At 30.7% G+C, this 25024-nt stretch overlaps 1 protein-coding gene across 1 annotated transcript; it reads right to left on the bottom strand.

Annotated features, from left to right (window-relative positions):
- Window positions 1–600: 600 nt before the first annotated feature.
- LOC124529702 (putative inorganic phosphate cotransporter) lies at window positions 601–24586 on the bottom strand. The gene is made up of 10 exons (XM_047103576.1): window positions 24328–24586; window positions 6751–6830; window positions 5799–5998; window positions 5446–5682; window positions 4878–5087; window positions 4360–4527; window positions 3939–4155; window positions 2944–3065; window positions 2523–2639; window positions 601–1178 (listed from the first exon to the last, which is right to left on the bottom strand). The coding sequence occupies exons 1-10, from the start codon at window positions 24378–24380 to the stop codon at window positions 960–962; spliced, it is 1623 nt and encodes a 540-aa protein (XP_046959532.1). The 5' UTR covers window positions 24381–24586; the 3' UTR covers window positions 601–959.
- Window positions 24587–25024: the final 438 nt, after the last annotated feature.

Raw genomic sequence — 25024 nt, 5'->3', positions numbered from 1 at the left:
GGAATGGTCTCCTACACATATGCCGCTGAAATTTTCTTCTTCGGATGAAAATTTCTTCTTCGGCTATACTCAAGGTAAGGTTCTACTCACTGGTATTAGGGCTTAAATTATGCAAACATAAATTTAAATTAAGAACGATAATACTTCAATGTTCAAAAATCTATTAAAAATACGGTAACTGATATAATTTAATTACTATACAGATTATACAAACGTTTTAATAAATTCGGTGAGAATTTTCTATAATTATATTTTTTATTGATGTTCACCAATTAAATAAAATATAAGTCAGATATTTACAAAAAGACCTATTTACAAAGAATACAACTATCAACCTATTCAATATATAGTGCCATAGATTTTTTTGTGTATATATTTTTTATTTTATAAGGTCTAAATCTGGGAATAGCATGATATTATTAAAGCAAGAATCTATATATGTTTACAACAGATTATTATACAATACATTATCTATTATTTAATAATAAAGTTGATTATTTACCGATTGGAAATTATGGTATAATTGACTCTATATAGGGAAAATCTTTAAAATTATTGGGACAGTAGTTAGTTTCATATTTAAATTATTGACAGTTTAAAAAAAAAAATCTCTTCGTTTTGTATATTTTTAAAATCAGCTTAAAAGCACCATTAATCTCGTTATCACAAAATGGCACTATGAGAATTGTACACATTGCATCTATTAACTATTATTTATAACTTCTAACAAATTTATAACTTACAATATAAATAAAACAGGGCCTAGATATTCTTTCATCCTTTGTCTTTCATTTAACTTAACCCCACTTAATTAAAAACGTGCGAAACGTTCAAACTTCCGCTCATTCTTGTTTTAAGCTCTTAAAAACGGTCTAGCGTAATGCTATTTAATGGTTATAAGGAAGATATAATACATAAGTATTATGGACCCTATTATTAGCACACAAAAATGTATTTTCCTATAACGCTGTTCCTTCCGCTTCTTTCTTTTTGCTACGCTCCTTATCTTCATTAGCAGTTTTGAGAGGACCATGTTTCCAGCCTTCGGGGTATCCGTATTGACGTACGTCATCCCACCATTGTTGTTTTCCATCGGCCCATATACAGTATATTATGTTGGTTCCAACGAGCACCGCGAAGCACACCCAGAATGCTAATCGCCACTGAACTAATGTTGACTGAAAAAAAGGAAAAAACAATGATTTCAATTCGAATATCAAAACAAACAATTTTACTTATCCAGTAATAACGCGTTTATCAATTTAGTTTTCCAAATTGTACAAAAACATGTTATATTTTAACGAAATAGTAAAACGTCAATATTTATTTACCGTCCAATTGGACAATAAATATTGGTTTGAACCGAATAAAGATGGATAAACACGGGTCGTGAAAAAACAGAGCTGCGCATTTGTAACCATTACAGCGTAAATTATGGGTTGGAACTGTTTGTAAACACAGAAATACCTTTGCACGGCCAACAAATTTAAACCTTACATAGAAGAATTCAGCTTATACGAGCTATATAAGCTTAAGACTAGACTATTGTACGATATGACAACAGCAAAATATCAACATCATATAAAGTCTGTTACTTATATTTACTTATACTTTAATTTGAACAAAGTTCTTTATATCTACCCGGGGACTCTATCTACTATACCCACACCAAATTTCATCCAAATCGGTTCAGAATTTAAGTTTGAATTAAACAGAATTACTTTCTCATTTATAATATTAGTAAAGATATGAAAAATATTCCCTTTCAAATCCAACATTTATCTGTGAGCTACTGATAAGAGAAAGATAAGAATCAACATCTTACATCGTACAATTGTAGTGGTATTACATGCCTTTTAGCTCTCTTATGTAACCGTCACAACAATACGACGAAAATGGTTCAGGATTAACGACTTTACATGCTTTTTATACCACAAGAGTAAAAAATTGTCATAGTCCTAAATTGGTTTTACAGACTAGCCAGGTTTTTGAGGACAGTACCTCAAAATTAACGTTTCAAGATATAGCAATCAAATATTTGTGAATTGAATAATATAAATATTGCTCACGACATCTGAAGAAAATCTATATTAAATTCGAATAATATAATCGGCCCGATTCGAGTTATTATTTATTTGCCTTATAATCATTATAATCTGAAACGGAAAATAGAATTCCTATATTTTATAAACTGCTAATTGGTAATTAACACAGACATCGATGTTGTTCATTAAGAAGTTTATGTTTAGATGTCTAACAAAGACTGGATACTGTAATAATCATTTCCCATTTGTATATAAAATGAGATATAATCTTAGCAGTTTAACAAAATGTTTAAGTTATCAGCGGTTTTAAAGTTTAATGCAAGCTCGAAGTTATCACGAGATTGTTATGTTACAAACAAAATACCATATTTGTGTTTGAACAGTAATCCCTATAATAATGCTTACTCACGTACGTTGAACAAATATCGCGTATATTAAAATAGAACATATTATTTAGTTAACTTTTCAGGTACTTACATCAGGTGTTAATAGCCCTATTAGATAAGGAGTGATAATCCCTGATATTGTCGACGTTCCGTTGATCATGGCAGTCAACGAACCGGCGTAGTTAGGTGCCAAGTCCAGGGCATTCACCTTAAAGAAAAAGTATCATCGTATTGATCTACACTGTATATACTCCACTATTAATGATTGAAGATAGTTATAAAAACTCAGGTTTGAAAAAAATGGACAATATCATGATATCTTAGCAAAATGCTTAAACATATTTAATCGTTTAAAATGTATAATATTTTCTTTTATTTAAAGCTGAATGTAGAAATCGGTAAAAATAAAATTCACCTGAACTTTTCATATAGCAAAATCACTCCAAACAAAAATTGCATCTAAAAATTTAAAAGCAATATGTTAGATTTGATGGAAATAGCAGGTATCAAACCTTCATGCCACTATAGAAGCCGCCCATTAAAGCCATCGATGCGATAAAATACGCGACAGCTGCGAAGCGATCACATCCAGCGTAGGAAGCTAATATGATACAGATGGCAGGACCAGTTGCAGCTGTAAAAAAAATCGTAATGTACAGTCGGGGTAAGAAAAGGTAACCTTAAGATCTATTTTCGTGTGCTCAGTATGAGCGATAATCTGCTTTACCAATTGAGAATGACATATGGCGTCGCAAAGTTTTGATGGTTTGGATTCAAAAGGTAGTAAGAGTTTAATGCTTGATAAAGGAATGATTTAGAAAACTGACGAAGGTTTTCTTATTCTGACTGTACATTTGAGCAATACGATTTCGACGCTCAAATACATTCCATGCGAATTGCTAATATTTATACAATTCGTTTCTTCGTTTCTACAAACCGAGATGGCCGAGTGGTTAGAACGCTTGCATCTTAACTGATGATTGCGGGTTCAAATCCAGGCAAGCACCACTGAATATTCATGTGCTTAGTTTGTGTTTATAATTCATCTCGTACTCGGCAGTGAAGGAAAACATCGTGAGGAAACCTGCATGTGTTTAATTTCATAGTAAATTCTGCCACATGTGGGAAATACACACGCCAACCCGTAATATCACAGCGTGGTGAAATGTGTTCCAAACCTTCTCCTCAACGGGAGAGAAGGCCTTGCCAGTAGTGGGAAATTTACAGGCTGTTGTTGTTATTTGTATCTTTGAATGTCTTTAAATAATAATCCAATAAATGGCATATAGCACTATCAATACATAATATATGAATTAAATTATTATTATTATAATATATTTGCAAATTCTGCAGAATAATTTCGTCTCGAGATAATATAGTCCAAGTTTGGTATTAATTATTGATAATAATACATATTCACTAAAATGAAACTTAAAGGGCCTTAATTTTATAACATAACGCCTGTTTTAATTTAAACAGTAATTATTTTATAGTAAAGAAGACCTACCTATAGTTGTATGGATGATTCTTCCTGTCTTAATTGAATGCCATTTTCGTTTAACACAGAAGTCGCAAGCCCAGCCGAATACAAAGGCGCTGATCCACATGGCAAGATAAGGAATAGATGTCAGTGTTCCAGTAGTTGCAATGTTGAACTTAAGAACATCTGTCATGTACTTGGGCAGGTCTGTTACCATCGTGTAGTAACCCCAATCGTGACCAACCTGTGAATATATTAAATATAATCATTTCAAATTCTATCATGTATATTAATAATAGAAACAAAAAAAAAATATTATTCTATAGAATTCTATTTTTAAAAAGAACAAATTAAATATATACTTTTTTTAACTAAAACCTTTTTTGCTTTTTTTTTTTAAACTGACAAATACATTTTAACTGGATGTTATATGGTAAAAGTATCTTACCGCAGCAAATAAAAGTGCCCAAACCGGAACAGATCTGACGATGGCTTTCCACGGTACAGGATCCCTAATGTTAGCCTTTTCTGCGCTGGTGACAGTTTCATTTAGATATTTTAATTCTTCGTCTGATATAAATGGATGTGTGTTTGGAGTGCTGTAGCAGAATATACTCTGGAAATTATATTTTTTATTTCATTATTTTGAACAGACCATAATACAATAGACGAAACATATTATAAGTTATTCCTGAAATGAAATTTCACCATAGTAGTAGGGTTCCGTATTATTGTAGTGTGTTAGGGAATTAAAAAGAAATACAAAATTTTACTAAATATTTCCATTTATATCACGAATGATTTGTGTTTTGTCCATGTGCTTTAGATTAGAATATTAAGTGTCCAATGTAATACAAAGATTGACCAATATTTACGATTCCGTCGTCGGTATCGTATTAACGATACATGAATTATCTCATACTGCTTAAAGAAAAAAAACAGACACAGTAAATTGACCCAACTCACCCAAGCAATAAACCACAATATTCCAAAACATCCGAAGAAGTAGAAAACATTAGCCCAATCTCCGCCTCCCGCCATTAAAACGCCCGACATAAATGAACCGAAGATATTGCCTATTTGGGCGCCACCGAACACAACGGCGCCTTGTCGTGACCTCTCATGCGGTGGGACCCATCGAGCTAACACAATCATCAATGCGGGCATTGTTGGACCCTGGAATAATAACATTGTAGCATTAAATCGTGTATTTTTTTTAACTTTTAATACGAAAAAGGATGACATTAAATTATATAGTTATAGCTATTTCGATTAGTTTTATGAAAGCAAATAGTATATCTCAGTCACTATGGGTCGTATACCAATATATCTAAATAAATGGCTTTCTGACGGAAAATCAATCTTCAACTCGAATTAGTATGGATTTTTATCAAATTCAATACCAAATAAACAACAAACGACTCATTAATTAAACATTCATGCATATATTAAATCAGAACAGAGAAATGTAGAGTAATTAATTTGTAGTATCTTAACGGTGAATTTATTTGATATGGTATTCGAATTTCCTTACCTCGCCCATGCCTTGTAAGACACGCAGTATAAACAGCCATGTAGCGCCTCCAGCCTTTACAACAATAGGAGTTAATAAAGTAAATATGGCTGTACTCAAAAGACCGATTCCAAGAGTCCATTTGCCACCGTATCTTTCGGCTAAGTACCCACCGGGGACGTGAGTAATAGCGTATCCATAGTAAAATGCACTTAGAATAAGCCCTTGGGTGGACTCAGACCAGTCGAAGATGGCGTGCTGAAATAAAAATGGAATTACATTTACAAAAATTACGTTGGAGAATTTGTACGATAAACTCGAATTAAATAAGATAAAGTATGTTATACTATAAAGTACTATAAGATACAACTTACAGGTTTTAGTGAAACTGTTCCATTGATTAATAATTCGCTGTCATCAGGACACGCATCGGGATCGAAGTGTGAGTCCTCGTTCTTGGTGTTATTTACCATCTGGGTCACAGCGAGGTTCAAACACACGCGCATAGTATACGCGTTGCAAACAGCCAGCAGTCCCATGATCCCGAGGACATACCGCTGGGGAATTAGGAACACTGAGCAAAGAAAATTATATACATATAGTCTTGGCATTCATATTACATCATTTATTTATAAAAAAAAAAAAAAACACTTGATATGTATTTTTTCAAGAATTTAAATGTGTGTCTGTGATCGAGAAACTTCAATATTTGTAAAATAAATTGTATTATTTTCAACTACAGTTATATGAAGAAAAAAAAAACAGTTGGATTAAACTGAATTAAACTTGGGTTGCAACAGCCAACAGTTAACCCGCATATACATTAGCAGAAGTTTCGCAAAATGTGTACACTAACTACATTTAAAATAGTGTTGGTAGTACTTTAGTTTAGCTATGTAGTCAGTATTAAAAAATAAGGTGATAATATTATTATTTTGATTGCATAAAATGACACAATAACAGAACGTTTAAATTTATTTTATTGGTTCTTTTAAAGAAATTATGTCTACAAATATATAAATATTGCAATAAATCTTATTTCAATTTAATACAAAGTTAAACCTGAAAAGTAAACAAATATAAGGACCTGCACTAAATTATATATGTACTTATATTAGAAAATACGCAATAACTTTTTAGTGTACTCATTCAGATATTGAACCCAAAAGTTAAATTATTTAAAATCTGTAGCTGTATAGCTACTAGATCACCAAGTGCGTAAAATAAGTACAATAATTTTTAATGTGCATGTGTGATTGTGTGTGTGTGTGTGTTGTAATGTGAATGTGTGAAATTATCTGTAAAACGCACGGTTTATCTACTTACGCTTCGACACCCTCAACCGCCATCCTTGTAACATTGCAACGTAAAATACAAATATGAATGCAGCTAGCGTCAATTTTGACCTAAAACAAAAAGAAAAGTTAAATCACTACATAGCACTTTATTTTATATTTCAACTAGCGGCCAGCACCAGCTAGACACGGATGCAATGTTAAATATACTTCAGAATTTGTTTATTTACGATCACATCAGAAACTTCGCGTTTCTTTACTAAATTGTCCATCTAATATATACAAAAACCTTCTTTTTGAATCAGTCTATTTATTAAAAAAAAAAAAAAACGAATCAAATTTCGTTGTGTAATTTTAAAAAACTAAGCACACAAGTAGTTGTTTTATACTATGTTAAGACAACAAAATAAGACCGCAATTAACTATTTCGAGTGAAATTATGAAAGGTAACAGGATCGAGTATTCCCGAGCGATAAAATTACGATCTCATTATATTTTAATGACAATGTTAATTTACGGAGAGAGAATGCTTATGGATTCATTAATTTAATAATTATAATTAATTGCTCTGACTTGAATATTCGTAAAAGATTTACTTGGTGGTAGGGCTTTCTGCAAGCCCTAGTTAGGTACCACCCACTCATCAGTTATTCTACCGCCAAATAACAGTACTCAGTTTTGTTGTGTTCCGGTTTGAAGGGAGAGTAAGCCAGTGTAACTACAGGCACAAGGGACATAACATCTTAGTTCCCAATGTTGGTGGCACATTGACGATGTAAGGAATGGTTAATATTTCTTACAGCGTCATTGTCTATGGGTGATGGTGACCACTTACCATCAGGTGGCACATGTGCTCGTCCGCCAACCTAGACCATAAAAAAAAGATTTATTTTTCAACCATACGAGTAGCTTTAGTTATTACCGCTGAACGAAATATTTATAAAATCAATACATAGTTACTAAAAGTTGAAGTGTTTGTATAAAGATATTATTTTTGAGTACACGACCTTCATTTAATATTTCATTGACACAGTTTCACTACAATCTATTTAATATTGCGATCTAATCTTAACAAACTGGTGACATTAGAAGAATCTCGCTGGTCTGATTTTTTTTTATTTTTCGATCGATATTATAATGTTTCCATTGTCAACTTGTACGTATGATTTTTTTACAAGTACAGATTAATTAGGCGGAAATTGAAGACAAAGTAAAGATTGAAGATGGGAGATGAAATTATAGCGGAAATCTTAAATAAATAAATAAATATTGGACAACATCACATACATTACTCTGATCTGAGCTATAGCTACTTACAATGGGATCGATGGAACAAGTATTATGGATGATAAGAAGTAACGACGGCACCACAAACACCCAGACCCAAGACAACATAAAAACTAATTAACTTTATCTACCTTCTTATGTGACATACCCATGAAAACCGGTGTACACACTACTCGTCACAGAGGTCGTCAAAACCGCCTCAATGTTAACCCTCAGTAAAGTACTTCAATGACTGACTATTTAATTTTCAGCTTAAGTAATCGAAACTATAATTTAACGAGAAACAATAGAATTGACTTTAACTAAACTTGTAGATTAGTCAGAAATTATTAATTATTATTGTGATCTCCAATCACATTCAATCTATAAAATAACATTTTCTTGTTTTCTGTATAGTGTACAGTAATTGCCTAACTACACTTGACATAGATATATTTATCGTAAAATACGTACGTACTGTGTTATATTTGCTTACACAAAATTGGATAAAATCGTAAAAATGAAAGTTACTAAAACTGTTAATATTACAAAAACATCGTCAATATTATTACAACAGTGTTCAAAAACATTTTTTGTTTGATAATAATCATTGAGGTCAATGGCTCGTTGAAAATAAAACGAAGTGATACAAGGCTTTCAACAAAGCCGAAGTATACTTTTGTAACATACACAAATCCTTACTAATATTATAAAAGTACCTAACTCTGTCTGTTAGTTACTTCCACACGCTTAGATGAAATCTGGAATGGGAATAGTTTAAGTCGCTTGGAAGGTCATAGACTATATTTTTAAATTAATTCCTAGTGAAGATAAAATGGGGATAAAAGTGTTCTAGAATATGCTATATATTACGCGCGGATAAATTCACAGGTTCAACTAGTAGGTATATGAAGCATACTGTATAATATATATGCAACTTTATTAAAGACGAGAGTCGAGATGACCCACTAACTTCGAGCGCTAAAACACGAGGAGGAAACCTTCACGTATCACATAAACGTATACCAATCCACGTTGGATCTCCGTTATAGAATAGTTTCCAAGCCTTGTCCTCAAAAGGAAGTTACTAGTATATATAAATATCTATTCCATTTTGATATACGAAGATTTATATCATTATAAGCAAAATATTTATACAACAATAACAGCCTGTAAATTTCCCACTGCTGAGCTAAGACCTCCTCTTCTTTTTGAATAGAAGATTTGGAACATATTTCACCACGCTGTTCCAATACGTGTTGATTGAATTCACAGTTGGCACAATTTCTATGAAATTAGACGCATGCAGGTTTCATCACGATGTTTTCCTTCACTGCCGAGCACGAGATGAATTATAAACACAAATTAAGCACATGAACCGGCAGTCATCGGTTAAGATGCACGCGTTCATATCTATCTTCATAACAGTTACATTTTAAATTTTACAATCGTAACATTGTATTCAACAAAGTAATATTAACTTCATAAGAGATGCAATTATAATCCAATGTCAGATACTTTTTCTTCGTTTTAGACGAGGGAATATAATTTATAACAAATAGCCTTGACTCGACTGGAATGTGATTGCGAATGCACACATAGACTTTTTACATTCCCTACTAATACAACGCAAAAGTAAAAAGTTTTAAAGCGAATATTTTTCACGATTTCCGAGCACTTTTATTTAGTATTGATTTGATAGAATTCTTTTCTATTTCATCTCTGTTTTCTACGGTCACAAAAAAATTGGAAAAAGAGTTTTATTTTTCACGTTTGTGTATATCCCGACTCAAAGATATAAAGGAGTGTATATCGTGAGAGTAACAGCCTATAAAATGTCCTGTTACTGAGGAACGGACTGTTTGGAAGATGGATACGAAATTTATCCACCGAGCTCATCCATCACTGGTTAAACATATTAAGATAGAATGTCTTCCAAGATACAGATTATTTATACAATGTTTTATTCACACAAAATTAATCAGGTAATAAAAATTTAACACAAAAAAAAAACAATTGAATACACATGTATTATCAACATACAAACATCAACATCTGCAGTCTGTAAATTTACCATTGCTGGCCTAGGGCCTCCTAAGCTTAGAAGCATATTCCACCACGCTGCTGAAATTAGACATATTATGCAAATTTACTTGCCATGTTTTCCTTAACCGCTGAACAAGAGATGAGTTATAAACACAAATAACGCACATGTAAATTCAGTGGTGCTTGCCTGGGCTTGAACCCGCAATCAATAGTTAAGATAAAGACGTTTTAACCACTGTGCCATCTCGACTTATTTGTATTACTTATTTTGGAATTATTCCACTTATATTTTAAAAATTTTAATTAAATTATAATTGATCTTAAATTCACATATAACTAAGATAACAATTACATAAAACGGGTTCATTTAAACTCAATTAAAGTTAAATATTTACTTACGCATAATTGACATGGAATAATCCAATGTATTTTTCCGAAACCAACTAATTTAAAAATGATATAATATTAGACTAAGGTGATTTTAAATTGCTTACAATTTAATACCTAGTCGAGAATAGAAAATATACTGATTCGATATATTGTAAAGTGATCATCGAACAATATGTCAAGCACTTCAGTTGTAGATAAGGGGTTTACGGTTGTTTTATCTGAACAAATATCGCTTGACATCTATATCTGATTTGATCTTGGATTAAACGTTTGAAACATCAGAGTATCAAGTGGTTAGAGACAGATGTTGTTTACGTAATAGAAATTATTTTGTCTCAGTTCTATTTGAATGCAAGGAAAATTTTATATAGATATATGTATTAGTGTAGTACGAAAACTGAGTGACGTGGTTGAGGATATGACGTCACCCTTCAGACGTAGAAACAGAAAGGGGCAACCTTTCTTGGTTGTCACGTTGGTGACAAAATGTAATCCGTCAGTTGCATTCTTTATGAATTTTATCATTATTTATTGGTTTATTACTAAGACTTAGTTAATTAATCTCTACTAATATTTATTTTATAAAGATTAGTAAATGATCAATCATAATATATTATTTTTATAGTAAAATATCTATAGGAACGCCTAGGGGCAAGACCGGCTCGCATACGGTACTCTTACAATGTCAAGCTCACCTCTATAAGTAAAAAAAATATATTTTTATTTAATTTATTCCATATTTGTTTAATTGTTTTTTTATTCTACTAATCACTACCAGGAAAAAGGATTTTTTATATCTCATGCGTCCTGTAACGGCTACCTTTTTAATTGCTCATTTAACCCTTCGGGTGCCTGGTGGGTAAAAATCACATGGCGTGCCTGGTGGGTCTGTGGGACCCGGTAACAAAATAATTGTTTTTATAACTTATTTAATTAGTCAGAACGCCAAATAATGTGTTTATATTTATTTTAGAACTGTTTAGTCATATGAATGAAAAATAAATTTAAACGAAACTTCTTCTACAAAGTTATATTAAAAAAATTAAAAAGACCCTAATTTTACGAAACAAAAATTAACACTTATGTTTAAATCAATAATATCAAAGTTTTTAATTGAGATCAATAATCAGACTTAACATTTATTTAAGGCACTAAATAATCAACTTACAAAATATCATATTTTGATCTAAAAATAACAAAGGTATTTGCTTATAACTAATCAGTATTTATGTGACAGTTTTTGCAAACAAAAATTGCGTGTTCCAAGCAAATATGACTTGTGCAAGAGACACAGGTGTATTTAGGCTTGCGATCTTTTTGGCTAAGACATACATAACAACGCCTTTTTATACCAGCATCATGTCTTTTGGATGGTGGCTCTGAGGGTTCCCCTAAATGAGAAGATGACTGATTCTCTTGTATAAAGTAGTTGAAAGATGCAAATTATTACGTCGTTCAGTCTGATGTGGAGCAGTCAATGCCATGCACTTTGTTTTTATAAATTTCCTGCTAGTTGTAATTGTATTCGAATTGTTTTACAAATGAATAACTTTTGCGATTATGCCAGTAGCGTTGAGAATCCAGAAATAATAATTAAGGCCATTGATTATGGCACCAAAGTGTGTTATCGGTCCCTTTATATATTGATCTGTGAAAAACGAATCAGCCCTCCTGTCACCAGTAGAGGCAATGATGCGAGGTGTTATACTTTTATTTGGTATATATGATATCGCTGTTATTTGGTTCATTATAGACTTTTACTTCACTTTCATCAAAAACTACATCCTTATCTTCATATTCTTCAAAATATCTCTCTAAAGCTTGGCGAATTTCATCATTTATTAATCGCCCAGCCATTATAACTGCATCAATGTTTTTTTCCATAAATAATGTACCACAAAATATACATTAAAGAGAGAAAACAAAAATAGTAGCTTAAAGATTAAAAGTTACGCCGCGTGCCTGGTCGGGTCCCTGAGGCCCGAGCCCACACAAAATGCGTGTTATTCGGATGGGTGTACGTTGTGGATAGCGTGAGAGTAGTCAAAATAGCCGTTAGTTTGTATTGCGAAGCTACTCAGGAGTACAGCGAGTTTGCTCCAAAAATTTAAAAGTTATCGTTGATTATTTGAAGTGACGGGTCTGTCAGACCCACTAGGCACCCGAAGGGTTAATTATTAAAATTTGAATACAACTTCGTTCATTCAGAATTAGGTTTATTTAAATGAGTACGTGTGCTGTTTCAATGCTGTATTACTCGTTACTCTATTGTAATTTCTACGTAATCAAGTCCACTGTTCAATCGTCAAAATTTAAAATACTAAATTTATTATTTTATATTAAAATGTAATTAAATTATCAAGGCACTTTGTATGAAAATGGATATTCTAACTTTATGAGGTATACTTAATATAACAAATACGCAAATTTCAAAACTAAGGGGTTTTAATTTACTATACTACAGTATAGTATGATTATATTCTATTAAATACCTATAAATTAGAACATATATTTTGACCACCTTTGACTAAATATTTCATAGTTAAAACAAAAAAAAATAGTGTATATAACAAATATAATATATGTATAAGTAACAATACATTCATATGTTTTTTATAACAGTTACCTGGTACTTAGGTTTTAAAATTGATGATTTTTGTTTATTAAAAATATTTATCTAAAAAAACTTAGCTCTATGTTATCTACAATTAAAACGATTGAATCGTTTGAATTTATAATTATTCCAAGAAACTATAAAACATGTAATCACGTTTATCATCTCAGCGCATGTCATGATTGCACATCATAGATAGTGATAGGTTTAAGATAATAGATATCTTCTTCAACTTATATTTATATATGATACCCATACATACATACATTCTTACAAGCCCTAAAGTCTGAATTTTAAAAGTGGATTACTGAATTATTGACTTTTTCTATCAAAAATTTAATACAAAGTCAATGTTTTGAAGTTGGAAATTTTAACATTTCCGTACATATAGCACATAAAGCAGTTGATATTGAATTATTTTGCCATCCTCGGAGATTAAGGGAATAGGAAGCGACATCGGAGATAATGATTATAGCATAGCAAAAAATAAATAAATTACTACATAGTATAAAACAAAGTCGCTATGTCTGTCCCTATGGACCTTTGTATGCTTAAATCTTTAAAATTACGCAATGGATTTTGATGCGGTTTTTATAATAGATAGAGTGATTCGAGAGGTTTTTGTATATGATAATATAGTAAAGAAACACTGGAAATTTTAGAAGATTGTAATGTGATGTCGTAAATAAACAAATTCTGTATATTTAGTATCAATATTGTACCCGTGCGAAGCCGGAGCGGATCGCTAGTAAATATATAAATATTACAGTATTATGGACCTATACACTCCATAATATTGATTTATCGACTTTAACATTTATCGAACCGCATCTAATATTTGATAGCAAATGTTGCTAAGCCAGAACCGTAATAACCCAGCTGAACGAACATTATAATATTTCTGTGACTGAAATTAGTCAGGAGAACAGATCACAGCAAGATTATACCAGCGTTAAATTTGGTGATATACGTCTGTTTCATACAAATATATCAAGTGTCCAATTGTAGTATATTTATGCTTATTGCTTCGTTGGTAAGCGTGGCGTGAAGATCTAGCTTCTACCATCCACAATTAACGTGCAATCTAATGCAAATCGGACTTACAGTCGTAATTAGCTCGTGATATAAATGGATGCAAGCGTTAATAATAAATAAATATGCAGCTGACGTAACAAAAACTAAATAAATTAAAACGGCTTTATAAATATTGCTTAGGACGTTATCAGTTACATAATGCTATCTTCTTCTATTCTATGTCAAATTTATGAAGATAGAATGAGAGGAATCTGTGTTTGAACTGCCGTCAAGTAACATTTAAGGGCTATAAATACATATTTTGTCTTTAGATTGTTACCAGATTTTGCATTAATTTCACGGTAAGTTTTGACATAAACCAATCATGTGTGTGTGAAAGGCGATCTGGCTGGAAAGAAATGACGTCGGACAGAGAAATATATGGAAGAAGAAAACATGCAGTACCGACCCCAAATAAAATTGAGATAATGCCAAGGGTATGTTTTTTTTTTATGGTATTGGTTGGCGGACGAGCATATGGGCCACCTGATGGTAAGTGGTCACCATCACCCATAGACAATGACGCTGTAAGAAATATTAACTATTCTTTACATCGTCAATGTGCCACCACCCTTGGGAACTAAGATGTTATGTCCCTTGTGCCTGTAGTTATACTGGTTCACTCACCCTTTAAACCGGAACACAATAATACTGAGTACCGTAATTTTGCGGAAGAATAACTGATGAGTGGGTGGTACCTACCCAGACGGACTAGCACAAAGCCTTACCACCAAGTAAATGATGATATAAACTAAAATCAGTCAAAGGTAAAATAAAGATGTTACGTAAACCTTATTCAGGCATGCGAATAATTATACGATTAGTTTTATCGTATACCTAATTGGTAATAAATACTATCAATGCCACATCACATAGTGAAAGGATAGACGTTTATACCGTGACTTTGAATCAGTAGTGTCGTGCTTGATAATCATGAATGTTGAGAAATCGTTGTAAAACATAAAACAAATAAAATATATGACTTTAATAAATAAGCGTAAAGAAAATATATAGTTATGTTTTTTGTCTTGACTCAAACTAATAAATACTTTATCTGTGAGTCTGATTTTTTTTTACTATAAGAACTGTTATTGGAAAATATAGGAATATTTTCTTAGATCTATGAAATGTAATATGACTAATATAAAACGGTAAGACATTACTTTCACCTTTATTTGTTATTACACCTGAGCACACGCTATTCAAATCGGAGCAAATAGCTAAGAAAAATGTAATGTTTATGTATGTATTTTAGTTATTTATTCATATAGTATTCATTTATAGAGCTTGTAGAAACTGTAAACTGTACAGTAATCTAAATGTAACATTTAAAATTAAAATAACACAATACGAAAGTTTTAAGCGTATTACCGTGTCAGATCTATAAAGCTACTGTTGTCAGTTGCGAAAAGTTAGTGGCGTTTTTTAATAGTTACATTGGAAAAGTTTTTTTTTTAATAATGACTAATAATGTTATACAAAATTGAATTTAGATTGTAATAAAAAACTAACTTTTCTGAGTGTAAAAAGGTTCACTGTTATAGGCAACGGCACTTATCTGTCTACTTTTATGAGATCTACAAATCTTATATACAATCCTTTTTACGTCTGGTTTTTAGGCAATGTTGCGTGGAAAATAGCTGTACCAAAAATTCTCTTTTAGATTTCGTACACGTACAAATTTGTAAGTACGTAATAAGTATTCAATATAAAAAATAATTGTGATCATTTTACGATTTTAAAACAGACGGTCTATTGAAATAACAAGATCTAAATTTGAAAAATATTATAAAAAATATTGAATTTAAGGGATGTTATATAACATAAAAAATATTTACTATTAAATGTAAATGTTTGGTAAAAAAAAAAAAAATATTAATGTTGAAGAAAAGGTTTTATGGAATATTCTATTTTCTAATCACATATTGGTCCAACTATTATCATCATATATTATCATTATCTTTCAATCAGGTCCTCCTGCTCGTTTGCCACCTATGTCATAAAAAAAATATATCATTTGTTAGCAATCAATAATAATGTTAGAAATTTTAGGATCACATCTTCAATGATAAAATAACTAATATTGGTGAAAAATTGGTCTGCGTTTAAGTAAGGTTTTACACAAAAAGTACAGTTCTGTACAAGATAAAATTTATTTAAATTTAACTGTGGAAATTACAAGTTATGTTGTTATAGCGATGAGTTGTGATTAATTAATACAATACTTAATTTAAAAGCAATCGTTTTACCTTAAAATGTTTAACTATTATTTTTATTATTAAAATTTATTTTTATTATTCAAATTTTATTTAAATTTTTTTTTTAATGAAATAAACTTTAAAGTTAAAAAGAATAATTATGACTTAATCCATAAAGTAACATAACACTTGTCATACAAAAGTACCTACTTAACTGCCATTATTCATGTAATGAAAATATTGAGCCGTTTTTTTAAAAGTAAAAACAAATTTATTTAAAACGCTAAATGCGAAAAATGTATTCAATTCACGTCATGTACAAATTACTAAATTAAATATTTGTACAAAAATTAAATTTCTAAGGCGAAGGTAAATATTATTGGCACGACGTTTGCGACTTCGAGTACATTTATTTTGTAGTAGTTATGAATCAACATGCTATTATTTAGGATCTACAATAACAGCATGGGAAAATACCACTGCTGGGCTAAAGCTTCCTTTATTTTGCTTGGTTTAAATTAGAATTTACTCGAAAACGCTGCTCCAAACAGAGTGGATACAAAAGTGAAAGATTTTCATTTAAATGACGCAAATTTCCTTGTGATGTGTTTCTTCATTCTCTTGCCAGATATTTAGTATACGCAAATTAACTACATGAATACGCAATGATGCTTGTAAATCTTTAAGATCATAATCCCCAGTTTATTCACGTGTTTAATCCTAGTGGTTCAATATAGCTCCTCATTGAACAGAGATGACCACTAGGCACTATGGAGCTAAATTGACTGAAATTATTACAGCCCTTTAAAAGGTTTCTGACTGTTCGTCTTTGTCAAACCGTAGCCGCTTTTGTTAACAAATGCCATTTTTTATGCTGATCTCATTTAATTATCACAAAATTACCGCAAACGAAGAAGAAAATCTTTCCGTCTTTCTTTCAAACCTTATGATTTATGGACTTCTTTTCAATGTTGGAGAAGTCCTTTTAACAATTCATAAGGTTCTTTTCATGTCAAAGCATGTAATATGTAAATGGATGATTTAAAAAATGAAGTAAGATTTGCTTCGCAGTATTCAAGGAAGCGTTATATCACCGTATATACATAGTAAATATTTATACACGTAATAAAATTAAATAATTCATACAAATAATAATTTATATATTACATAATGAGCATCTAGCACCCAGTGGAATAGTTTAGTAATATCATAGAGAAAAGCTAAAGCTAAAAGTTGATCTTTTCAAAGATATAATCAAATGACATTTTGATATTGACATTCGCACTTATTCTTATTGCAAAAAGGCATATGTTCAAACACGTCTCAAAAAAAAATGCAAAATTGTATATGTTTGCTTTTACTTATGAGTTAAATACTTATTAATATACTTAAAAATGACATTACATATCGTCATTGCTTCTGCAAAAGTCGCTGTGTTTTTTTCATATTTTTCAATTGCTGTGCCGTTTTAAACGTTATTTCAATATATGGAAATTTCAATGTATGAATATCGCATAGCTAAATTTATAAACTTTTAAACTATAGAAGTAATGACAAAACTGATTTTACAGTTCATGCGTATTGAAATAACGATTAAAACGGTTTAACGACCGAAAAATATGAAATAAAACACATAGCTACTTTTGCAGGAGCAACGACAATATTATACTTCTTTTGATAATTTGCCTTTTTTAATAGTACAAACTTTATTTTGTTGAGCTCAACAAAATAAAGTTTGTACTATTAAAAAAGTAGTATTTGGTGGTTTTTTTTAATATCATACGACCATCTACACTTACAGTAGTAATATAGATATGCTCTCTATTTCCTCTCCTTCATAATCCAATGGGATGGCGATCTATCATGACCGGAATATCAATAGCAACCTCATATTTTTTGGGGCTACAATTCTTTTTTCTTACTCTGGACTGTTTCTGATATTTGTTAGATTTAACAAGCTTGATATGAAACAGTTCAGAATTTGTAACCTTATAAACCCGTCACTAGACTAATGACATTTAATTAACTTCGTTTCAACTAGCCCTAAAGCGTTGCAAAAGAGCAATCCGCTGATGCCCTAAACCACTGGAACCGGTTAGTAAGGACAGAATATTAATATGAAATAATCATGTCAGTGATACATGTCACACAGCCTTATAGGGTATTTATGAAACATCAGGCAAATTCACTTGATCTTCCGTACTCGGATAATGATTTTGCAACGACAGTGTAATTATAGAGACGAGCTGACTTATGTTCTTTTTTATTTCACGTTGAAATAAAACAGTAATTTGATTGTTGACGTGAAATTAATTACTTCGCATGTAACTCTTAAACGTGTCAGTTTTATTTTATTTTATATAGTGATTGGAAATATTCAAGCTAATAAAAATTGATTACCACTGACCATTGGCAGCATCCAAGTATTAGTTCTGTCTTCAATACATTTTTATAACTGTATTAAGATATGATTGAAAAGTCTTTTAAAAATAGTTTTTTTTTATGTCATTTAGACTATTTTTATTTTATGATTCATTGAGTAAATATTACCATACGGTAATTTTTATTCCTGAGACTAATCATATTGTCTTCTTATTTTCCATAACACAAGTGCTTTGGCTACTTACATTGGGATCAGAGACCAATATTTGCAAATATTGAATTTGATCTATTTGATGCACAAATTGTTATAGTCTTGAAATATTTTGTACAATGCCGTAAAGTTTAACTAACAATACCTATTTCACGACAATAATATTACTACGCTTATTTTTCTTTCCAGCAACCATAGATTGTGATGTATTTGATCTATATCTCTTAAAGCGGCCATCTCGTTTAATCTCTTATAGCGATTAGCTAGCAAGGTATTCTCAGAGGCTAGAGAGGAATTAACAGTGCTTCTAGCAGTCCTGACGGATTAAAGTATCTTCAGACTTTAAGCGTCCACCTTCATTTATTCCAACTTATATGGATGTAAATACACACTCGAGCAATTTTCATAATTGAAATTGTGGACGTAGTAATTAGCACTTAGTAGTAATTGTGGACGTAGTAATTAAAACAACGGAACCGATTTTGATGTAACTTATTATTAATGGAAGCTTGAACACCAGAACATTTTCTATATTTTTATGCCTAACCAACCAACCAATCAGTACATCACAAGCGAAGTCACACATATTTAATTATAATCTTGTAAGTATGTAATCGAATGTAATACATTTTGATTATGATTTTGATTATGATCTTGGATATATAAATAAGCAAGAAGGTTTTAATTTAACAAGGTTATAATATAAAATATCCTATTATATAATATAATATATGTAATATATATATATTATAATAGCAATTCAATAAATATATAATAAACTTTTACGACGTCATATGCGCATAAAACATGCATTTTTGTAAACATTAGTACCGCTACAGAGATCAAAACCACATCTTGAAATATCTGTGGCGTACTATCTACACAATACCAATCATTAGAGGGGGGAAAACCGCGTGAAAAAGTGTTAAAACTGATAATTATTTTAAAAAGGAAGGAATATGAAGTAATTAATTTTAATGAAATGTTAATGAAAATTTACTTTGAAATTAAAGCAAAAAACATATGTTCTGTAAACCTTTCACCGATTCTTTATAATAGAGATAAAAATCTGAGATTGAATTTTCCTACCAAGATTTAGAACAAATAATAATGATATAAATAAAATAATTATTAAACATGTTATTATGAAAATCACAAATTTAAACAATATATCTTAACATATCCATAAACCATCTTTAAATATACTCATTCCTTCTCACTTTATAATATCTATACTTTTAACTAACTTGAACTATCTTTAAAAATATCTACTTTATTCAAGTATGCTTTTACAAGCATTTTTAATCGTCATTTTACAAACAGAAGTAAACTGAATTAAGTAAAGCTTACATACGTTCGGAATAAAAATTATAACCATAATTACTCTTCTGTATTACACTGTATTTATTTATTATGTTTATATCTGCTTTGTACACCTCTACCTCTTTCTATATCTGTTTTCCTCGACCTTAAGATTGCTTGGAAGAGATCGCTGTGTTAGCGATAAGACCGCCTCTTATACATTTTTCCTAACCGTGTCTATGTGATTTTATTTACTCCTGTACAATAACGAGTATTTTGATATATTTTTTTTATAGATTACTCTTTTCCAATATTTAAAACACAAAGTTATTTTATTTAAATACAATTACGTATACCTTTAATATCGCCTGAAAGTCAACATGTATTAGGTTCACGCAAAATTGTTTAAAAAATATTCTAATTATTTAGTTCGTAACTTTAATATTAAACAAGTCAATTTATTACCCTTCACATTCCAATAGAGCCCAGTCAATACGAATATACAATGAATTGTGAAAAGTAATGTTTCAATTTTGTATTGAAAACAGATGTTTTAAAGGTGCACTGACTCCGATGATTTGAACTTGAACAAAAAGTGCCGGTGTATTGCGAGTATCCATCCCAAGAGCTTCTTATTTTGTATTCATTCATGCCACCGATGGGAAAAATATTCAAAATCTTCTTTTTAGCAGGAGCGAAGGTCTTTGCCTATAAGTGGAATATTTAAGGGCTACTTACTATTTCAATGTAAACGTTTATTTTAATTCGACATTCAATTCGTTTTATCTTATTTTTATATTGTCATTTTTTAAAATAAATACCATATATAAATAAATATGAGAAAACATCACATACATTACTCTGATCACAATGTAAGTAGCTTAAGCACACGTGTTATGGAAAATCAGAAGTAACGACGGTACCACAAATACAGAGCCAAGGACAACATAGAAAACTAATGATAATCTGACTTGGCCGGGAATCGAATCCGGGACCTCGGAGTGGGATACTCATGAAAACCGTTGTATTCGACACTACTCGACCACGGAAGTCGTCAAATATTATTTTTTCAAATATATTGTGTTAATTGTTCATTGTCCTATTTGTACATAATTACATTATCATATAATTTGCTATTACTAATTGTTTGTTCAATAAATAAACATAAGGCGAAACAATTTGAATCGAACCGAGTAAATAGTTATAATTCGTTTCAAAAAGTTTTTGGTAATGTTAGCAAAAAGCGATTTTATTCGGATGGTGTTGAGCAACCGACAAACAAGTCGAGTCGATCGATAAGCACTGAGGTCGACTACTTTCTACTAGTGTGCGTTTACGATACAAAACCCAAATTCACCTCACAAATGCATTAGCGCTGAATTTGAACAAAGGAATGTGTACTATATACATTAACATGTAAATTGTGAATAAAAATAATTGGGGCAAAATTAAATTCAAATTTCGAACTCATATACAAGACAAAACGTTTTTAAAGCATAAACGTACTTGCAAAACAACCATGTAATTGTTATGCGTACACTACTGGCCATTGACATTGATTACACAGCCTATATATGTATAGTTCATATAGTTCCACTGGTTCACTCAAATTTCAAGCTGGAACACAAAAGTGCTAAGTATTTCTGTTTGGAGGTAAAATATATAATGGGTACCCACTAAAACAGGTTGGCCCAAAATCCTACCACTAAGTAAAGCTAATTAAAATTGATGAGGAGTCGGCTTCACTAAAACCTCATACTTAAACTCGAATGGATTGAATAAGCTTTCAGCTAAGGTAAAGCTGATATTATTCTACAAAATTAGAGACTACGAAATAATTGGTAGTGCAAACACATGTACATAATCACATACTCAACTGGACAAACAAACATGTTCGTTCGGCTAGTCAAATAATGTAAATTTGAAATGCAAATAAAATTATCCTTGTACTAACTTTGGCGGAAATATTTGGTCTGAACTGTCAAGAGCGCGCCTAAACTCCCTTGCACCTCTTTGAATATGTTACCTAATGTTCCTATCCTTTTTCTATAAACAATGACCAATAGTACACATTTTATTTTAATTCATAACTTTTTTTGTTGCAGTTTCTGTAGCAATGTTTCTTAAGAATTTGATATTATGGTATTATTATTTTAAGTATAATATGATGATTTAATGATTTATACAGAGCGCTGTCAAAAATATCGTACTTCTCTCCTTATAATATGCTATTATAAGGAGCAGCAGCTGAATTAAGAATTAATATGGGTCACGTGAGTGTCAACAGCTTATCTTCGTTATAAAAAAAATTAAGGGTATTATAAAATGTATCTAATAGTACCTCTAGATAATTTGTAAACATAACGATTAATCAAATGTATCTATTAATAGCATATAGCGTTATGATTATAAATAAAATAAAAGTATGTCAAGATTGAAGGATATTTCGTAATTTTTAATGTACACCTGCATCTGTGTGCATACTCGTGCATATGTATATCTCCTTGCAGTAGTTGAGACCGTTGGTGAAATCAAGCAAGGATAACTTTATATCGAAATCAAAATCCAAATCAAAATATATCCATCTATATACAATATACATCACTTAAAACACATTAAGTGAAGCTGCCACCGGAATGTGGATTCTACTGAAAAAACGGGCAAGAAACTCAGAAGTTATTCTTGTTCAACATTTAAAAATACTAAGTCATGTTAGCGTAAAGAAACCTTCTATTCCTTTGAAATAAAACTTACGTTGTAAATTATTGTATCGTCAAAGATCACCTGTTAAACAATCTTTTGGTCATGGTCATTGAAAATGCTCAAGTATCATGTAAGAATATTATTGTATACATGATATACGCAAGTAGTTCGTCCCGACTTCATATGAGTGAAATTCATAAAAAATGTCTACCCCCTTAAAATTGTGTCCAAAATCATCTTTCTCAATGAATATCTATTCCGGAAAGGAGTAATTATAATTTCAAGTCGATCGGAGCTATAATTTCGAATATCTTTTGATGGTCAATCAATTAATTAAAAGAAAAGCTATTGGTTCAATCACGTCTGATTTTTTGAACAAACACAAAATAATATTACATATTATTATGAGCAATCTTAAAATACTCGATATAATTATAACAGTAAGATATAACAGATAATTAGAATAAAGTAAATGCCTTAAATATAATAAAGTTCAGTAAAGCTTTTATTTTTCGGTAATTTTCGTTCGTAATGTGAAATGAAACCAAAAAAAATATGCATAATTATGAAATTCCCACTCTTATCACGAAAAACATTAAGGCTGAACAATGACGCTCCAATGTCAACTAACTTTGAATATAAACGTGCCACACTTAATATACTTTTTAAATTATTAACGTAATACGAAAATATGTTTTTTTATGTCATCGTAAATATTTCTTCAAAGAATGTTGAATAACGTTAAATATAAAATACATATTAAGTATTTAAATTAAGAAGTCAATTATCAATTTGCATTAATTTTGAAAACTGACAAATAGTACGTTATCTTATAATATAGAGTGATATTGAAATTAAGAATTATAAGAATAATAATATCTATACAAAAGGTTACAAAAAAATAAATAAAACAAAAGACAGCAAATTGCTAAATTTCAGATAATAATAATTTCCCTAGTAAAGAAAGAGACTACCTTTAATATAGAAACAATCCACTATAAGAATTTCAATAGACCAATGGATGGAATAAGTAGATCTTAACCCAAGATTCCAAGTTTAAATCCAGTCACACACTCGTATTATGTACATACATATATAATTCACATATAATTCACTTCGAACAGGGCACGGAAGTAAAACTCCGTGGCAAAAATGACTGATAAAATTATTGTAGACGTACACACTAGTAGAAGTATACTACCTATACACCTAAACACTATATATCAATAAGCCGCAATGCTGCATCATGATGGAGTTATATACCAGACTTATTATTAAAAGGAGAGCAATCTAATTCACATACAATAAAACAGTTCACTTTATACGATTTGATTTGATACAATTTATATAAGAAGTCGATTTATAATGAATGACATTGATAAAATAACATACGTAATATAATTGTTCCGTTCACCTACTTACTTGTTCTTAAATTGGGTAACTCCCGTATCTAGCGATCTTTTTCCTTTTGCCATTATTTATGTTACACTAGACACTAAATTATGCAGACAACTGGCAATCTGACTCTCTGACGTCACCGAGACACGACTGTACACGTAATTTCATAAATGTGACGCTAGTTTTACGATAGGTTTTAAATGAATATATATTTTAGCACAAATTTATCGTTAAAATAAATAGTGTTTTAGCTTCCACCAACAATTTGAAAATAAATATATTTCTATAAAGCCAGCGAGTAAATAGTAAAGGATTATCAACGTTGTATGAGTTTATTACTTTGTAGGGTTCAGCGGTAAAATTATAAAACACTCGCTGTCCGTCCTGACTTCATGCGGTTAATAAAAGGTTTTTCTTCGATATTTTTCATAACCAATGAGATACCTAAATATTTTTTGCAAATTAATCGATTCGCCTGTTCCATGCTAATGCATTATACTATACGACCTGCAATTTTTTGTTTGTTGATCTATATAAATAGATTTATCTAAAACTTCTGGTTCGAATTAAAAACTAAAAAATTGAAATTTTAAAGCCTTAAAAAATTACATTTTTTTATATTTTCAATAGAGCCTTGCCCGTTTTCTTCAATGTAGTTTTTTCATTAAACCGTTAAAACAAACATTTTAATAATAGGTAATATGCTAATTTATATGGAAAA

This window comes from Vanessa cardui, chromosome 5, assembly GCF_905220365.1.
Source record: "Vanessa cardui chromosome 5, ilVanCard2.1, whole genome shotgun sequence".
NCBI classification, from domain to species: Eukaryota; Metazoa; Arthropoda; class Insecta; order Lepidoptera; family Nymphalidae; genus Vanessa; species Vanessa cardui.
The sequence above is the reverse complement of the archived record's forward strand: the minus strand, read 5'-3'. Positions and strand labels throughout refer to the sequence as shown.

Coding starts and splice junctions, on each gene's coding strand:
- LOC124529702 (XM_047103576.1), bottom strand. CDS start 24,380: ATGGCAAAAGGAAAAAGATCGCTAGATACGGGAGTTACCCAATTTAAG. Junction 5,999..6,750: donor GCGGTTGAGGGTGTCGAAGC/GTAAGTAGATAA, acceptor TTCTTTGCTCAG/TGTTCCTAATTCCCCAGCGG. Junction 1,179..2,522: donor TAGGGCTATTAACACCTGAT/GTAAGTACCTGA, acceptor CCTTTTTTTCAG/TCAACATTAGTTCAGTGGCG.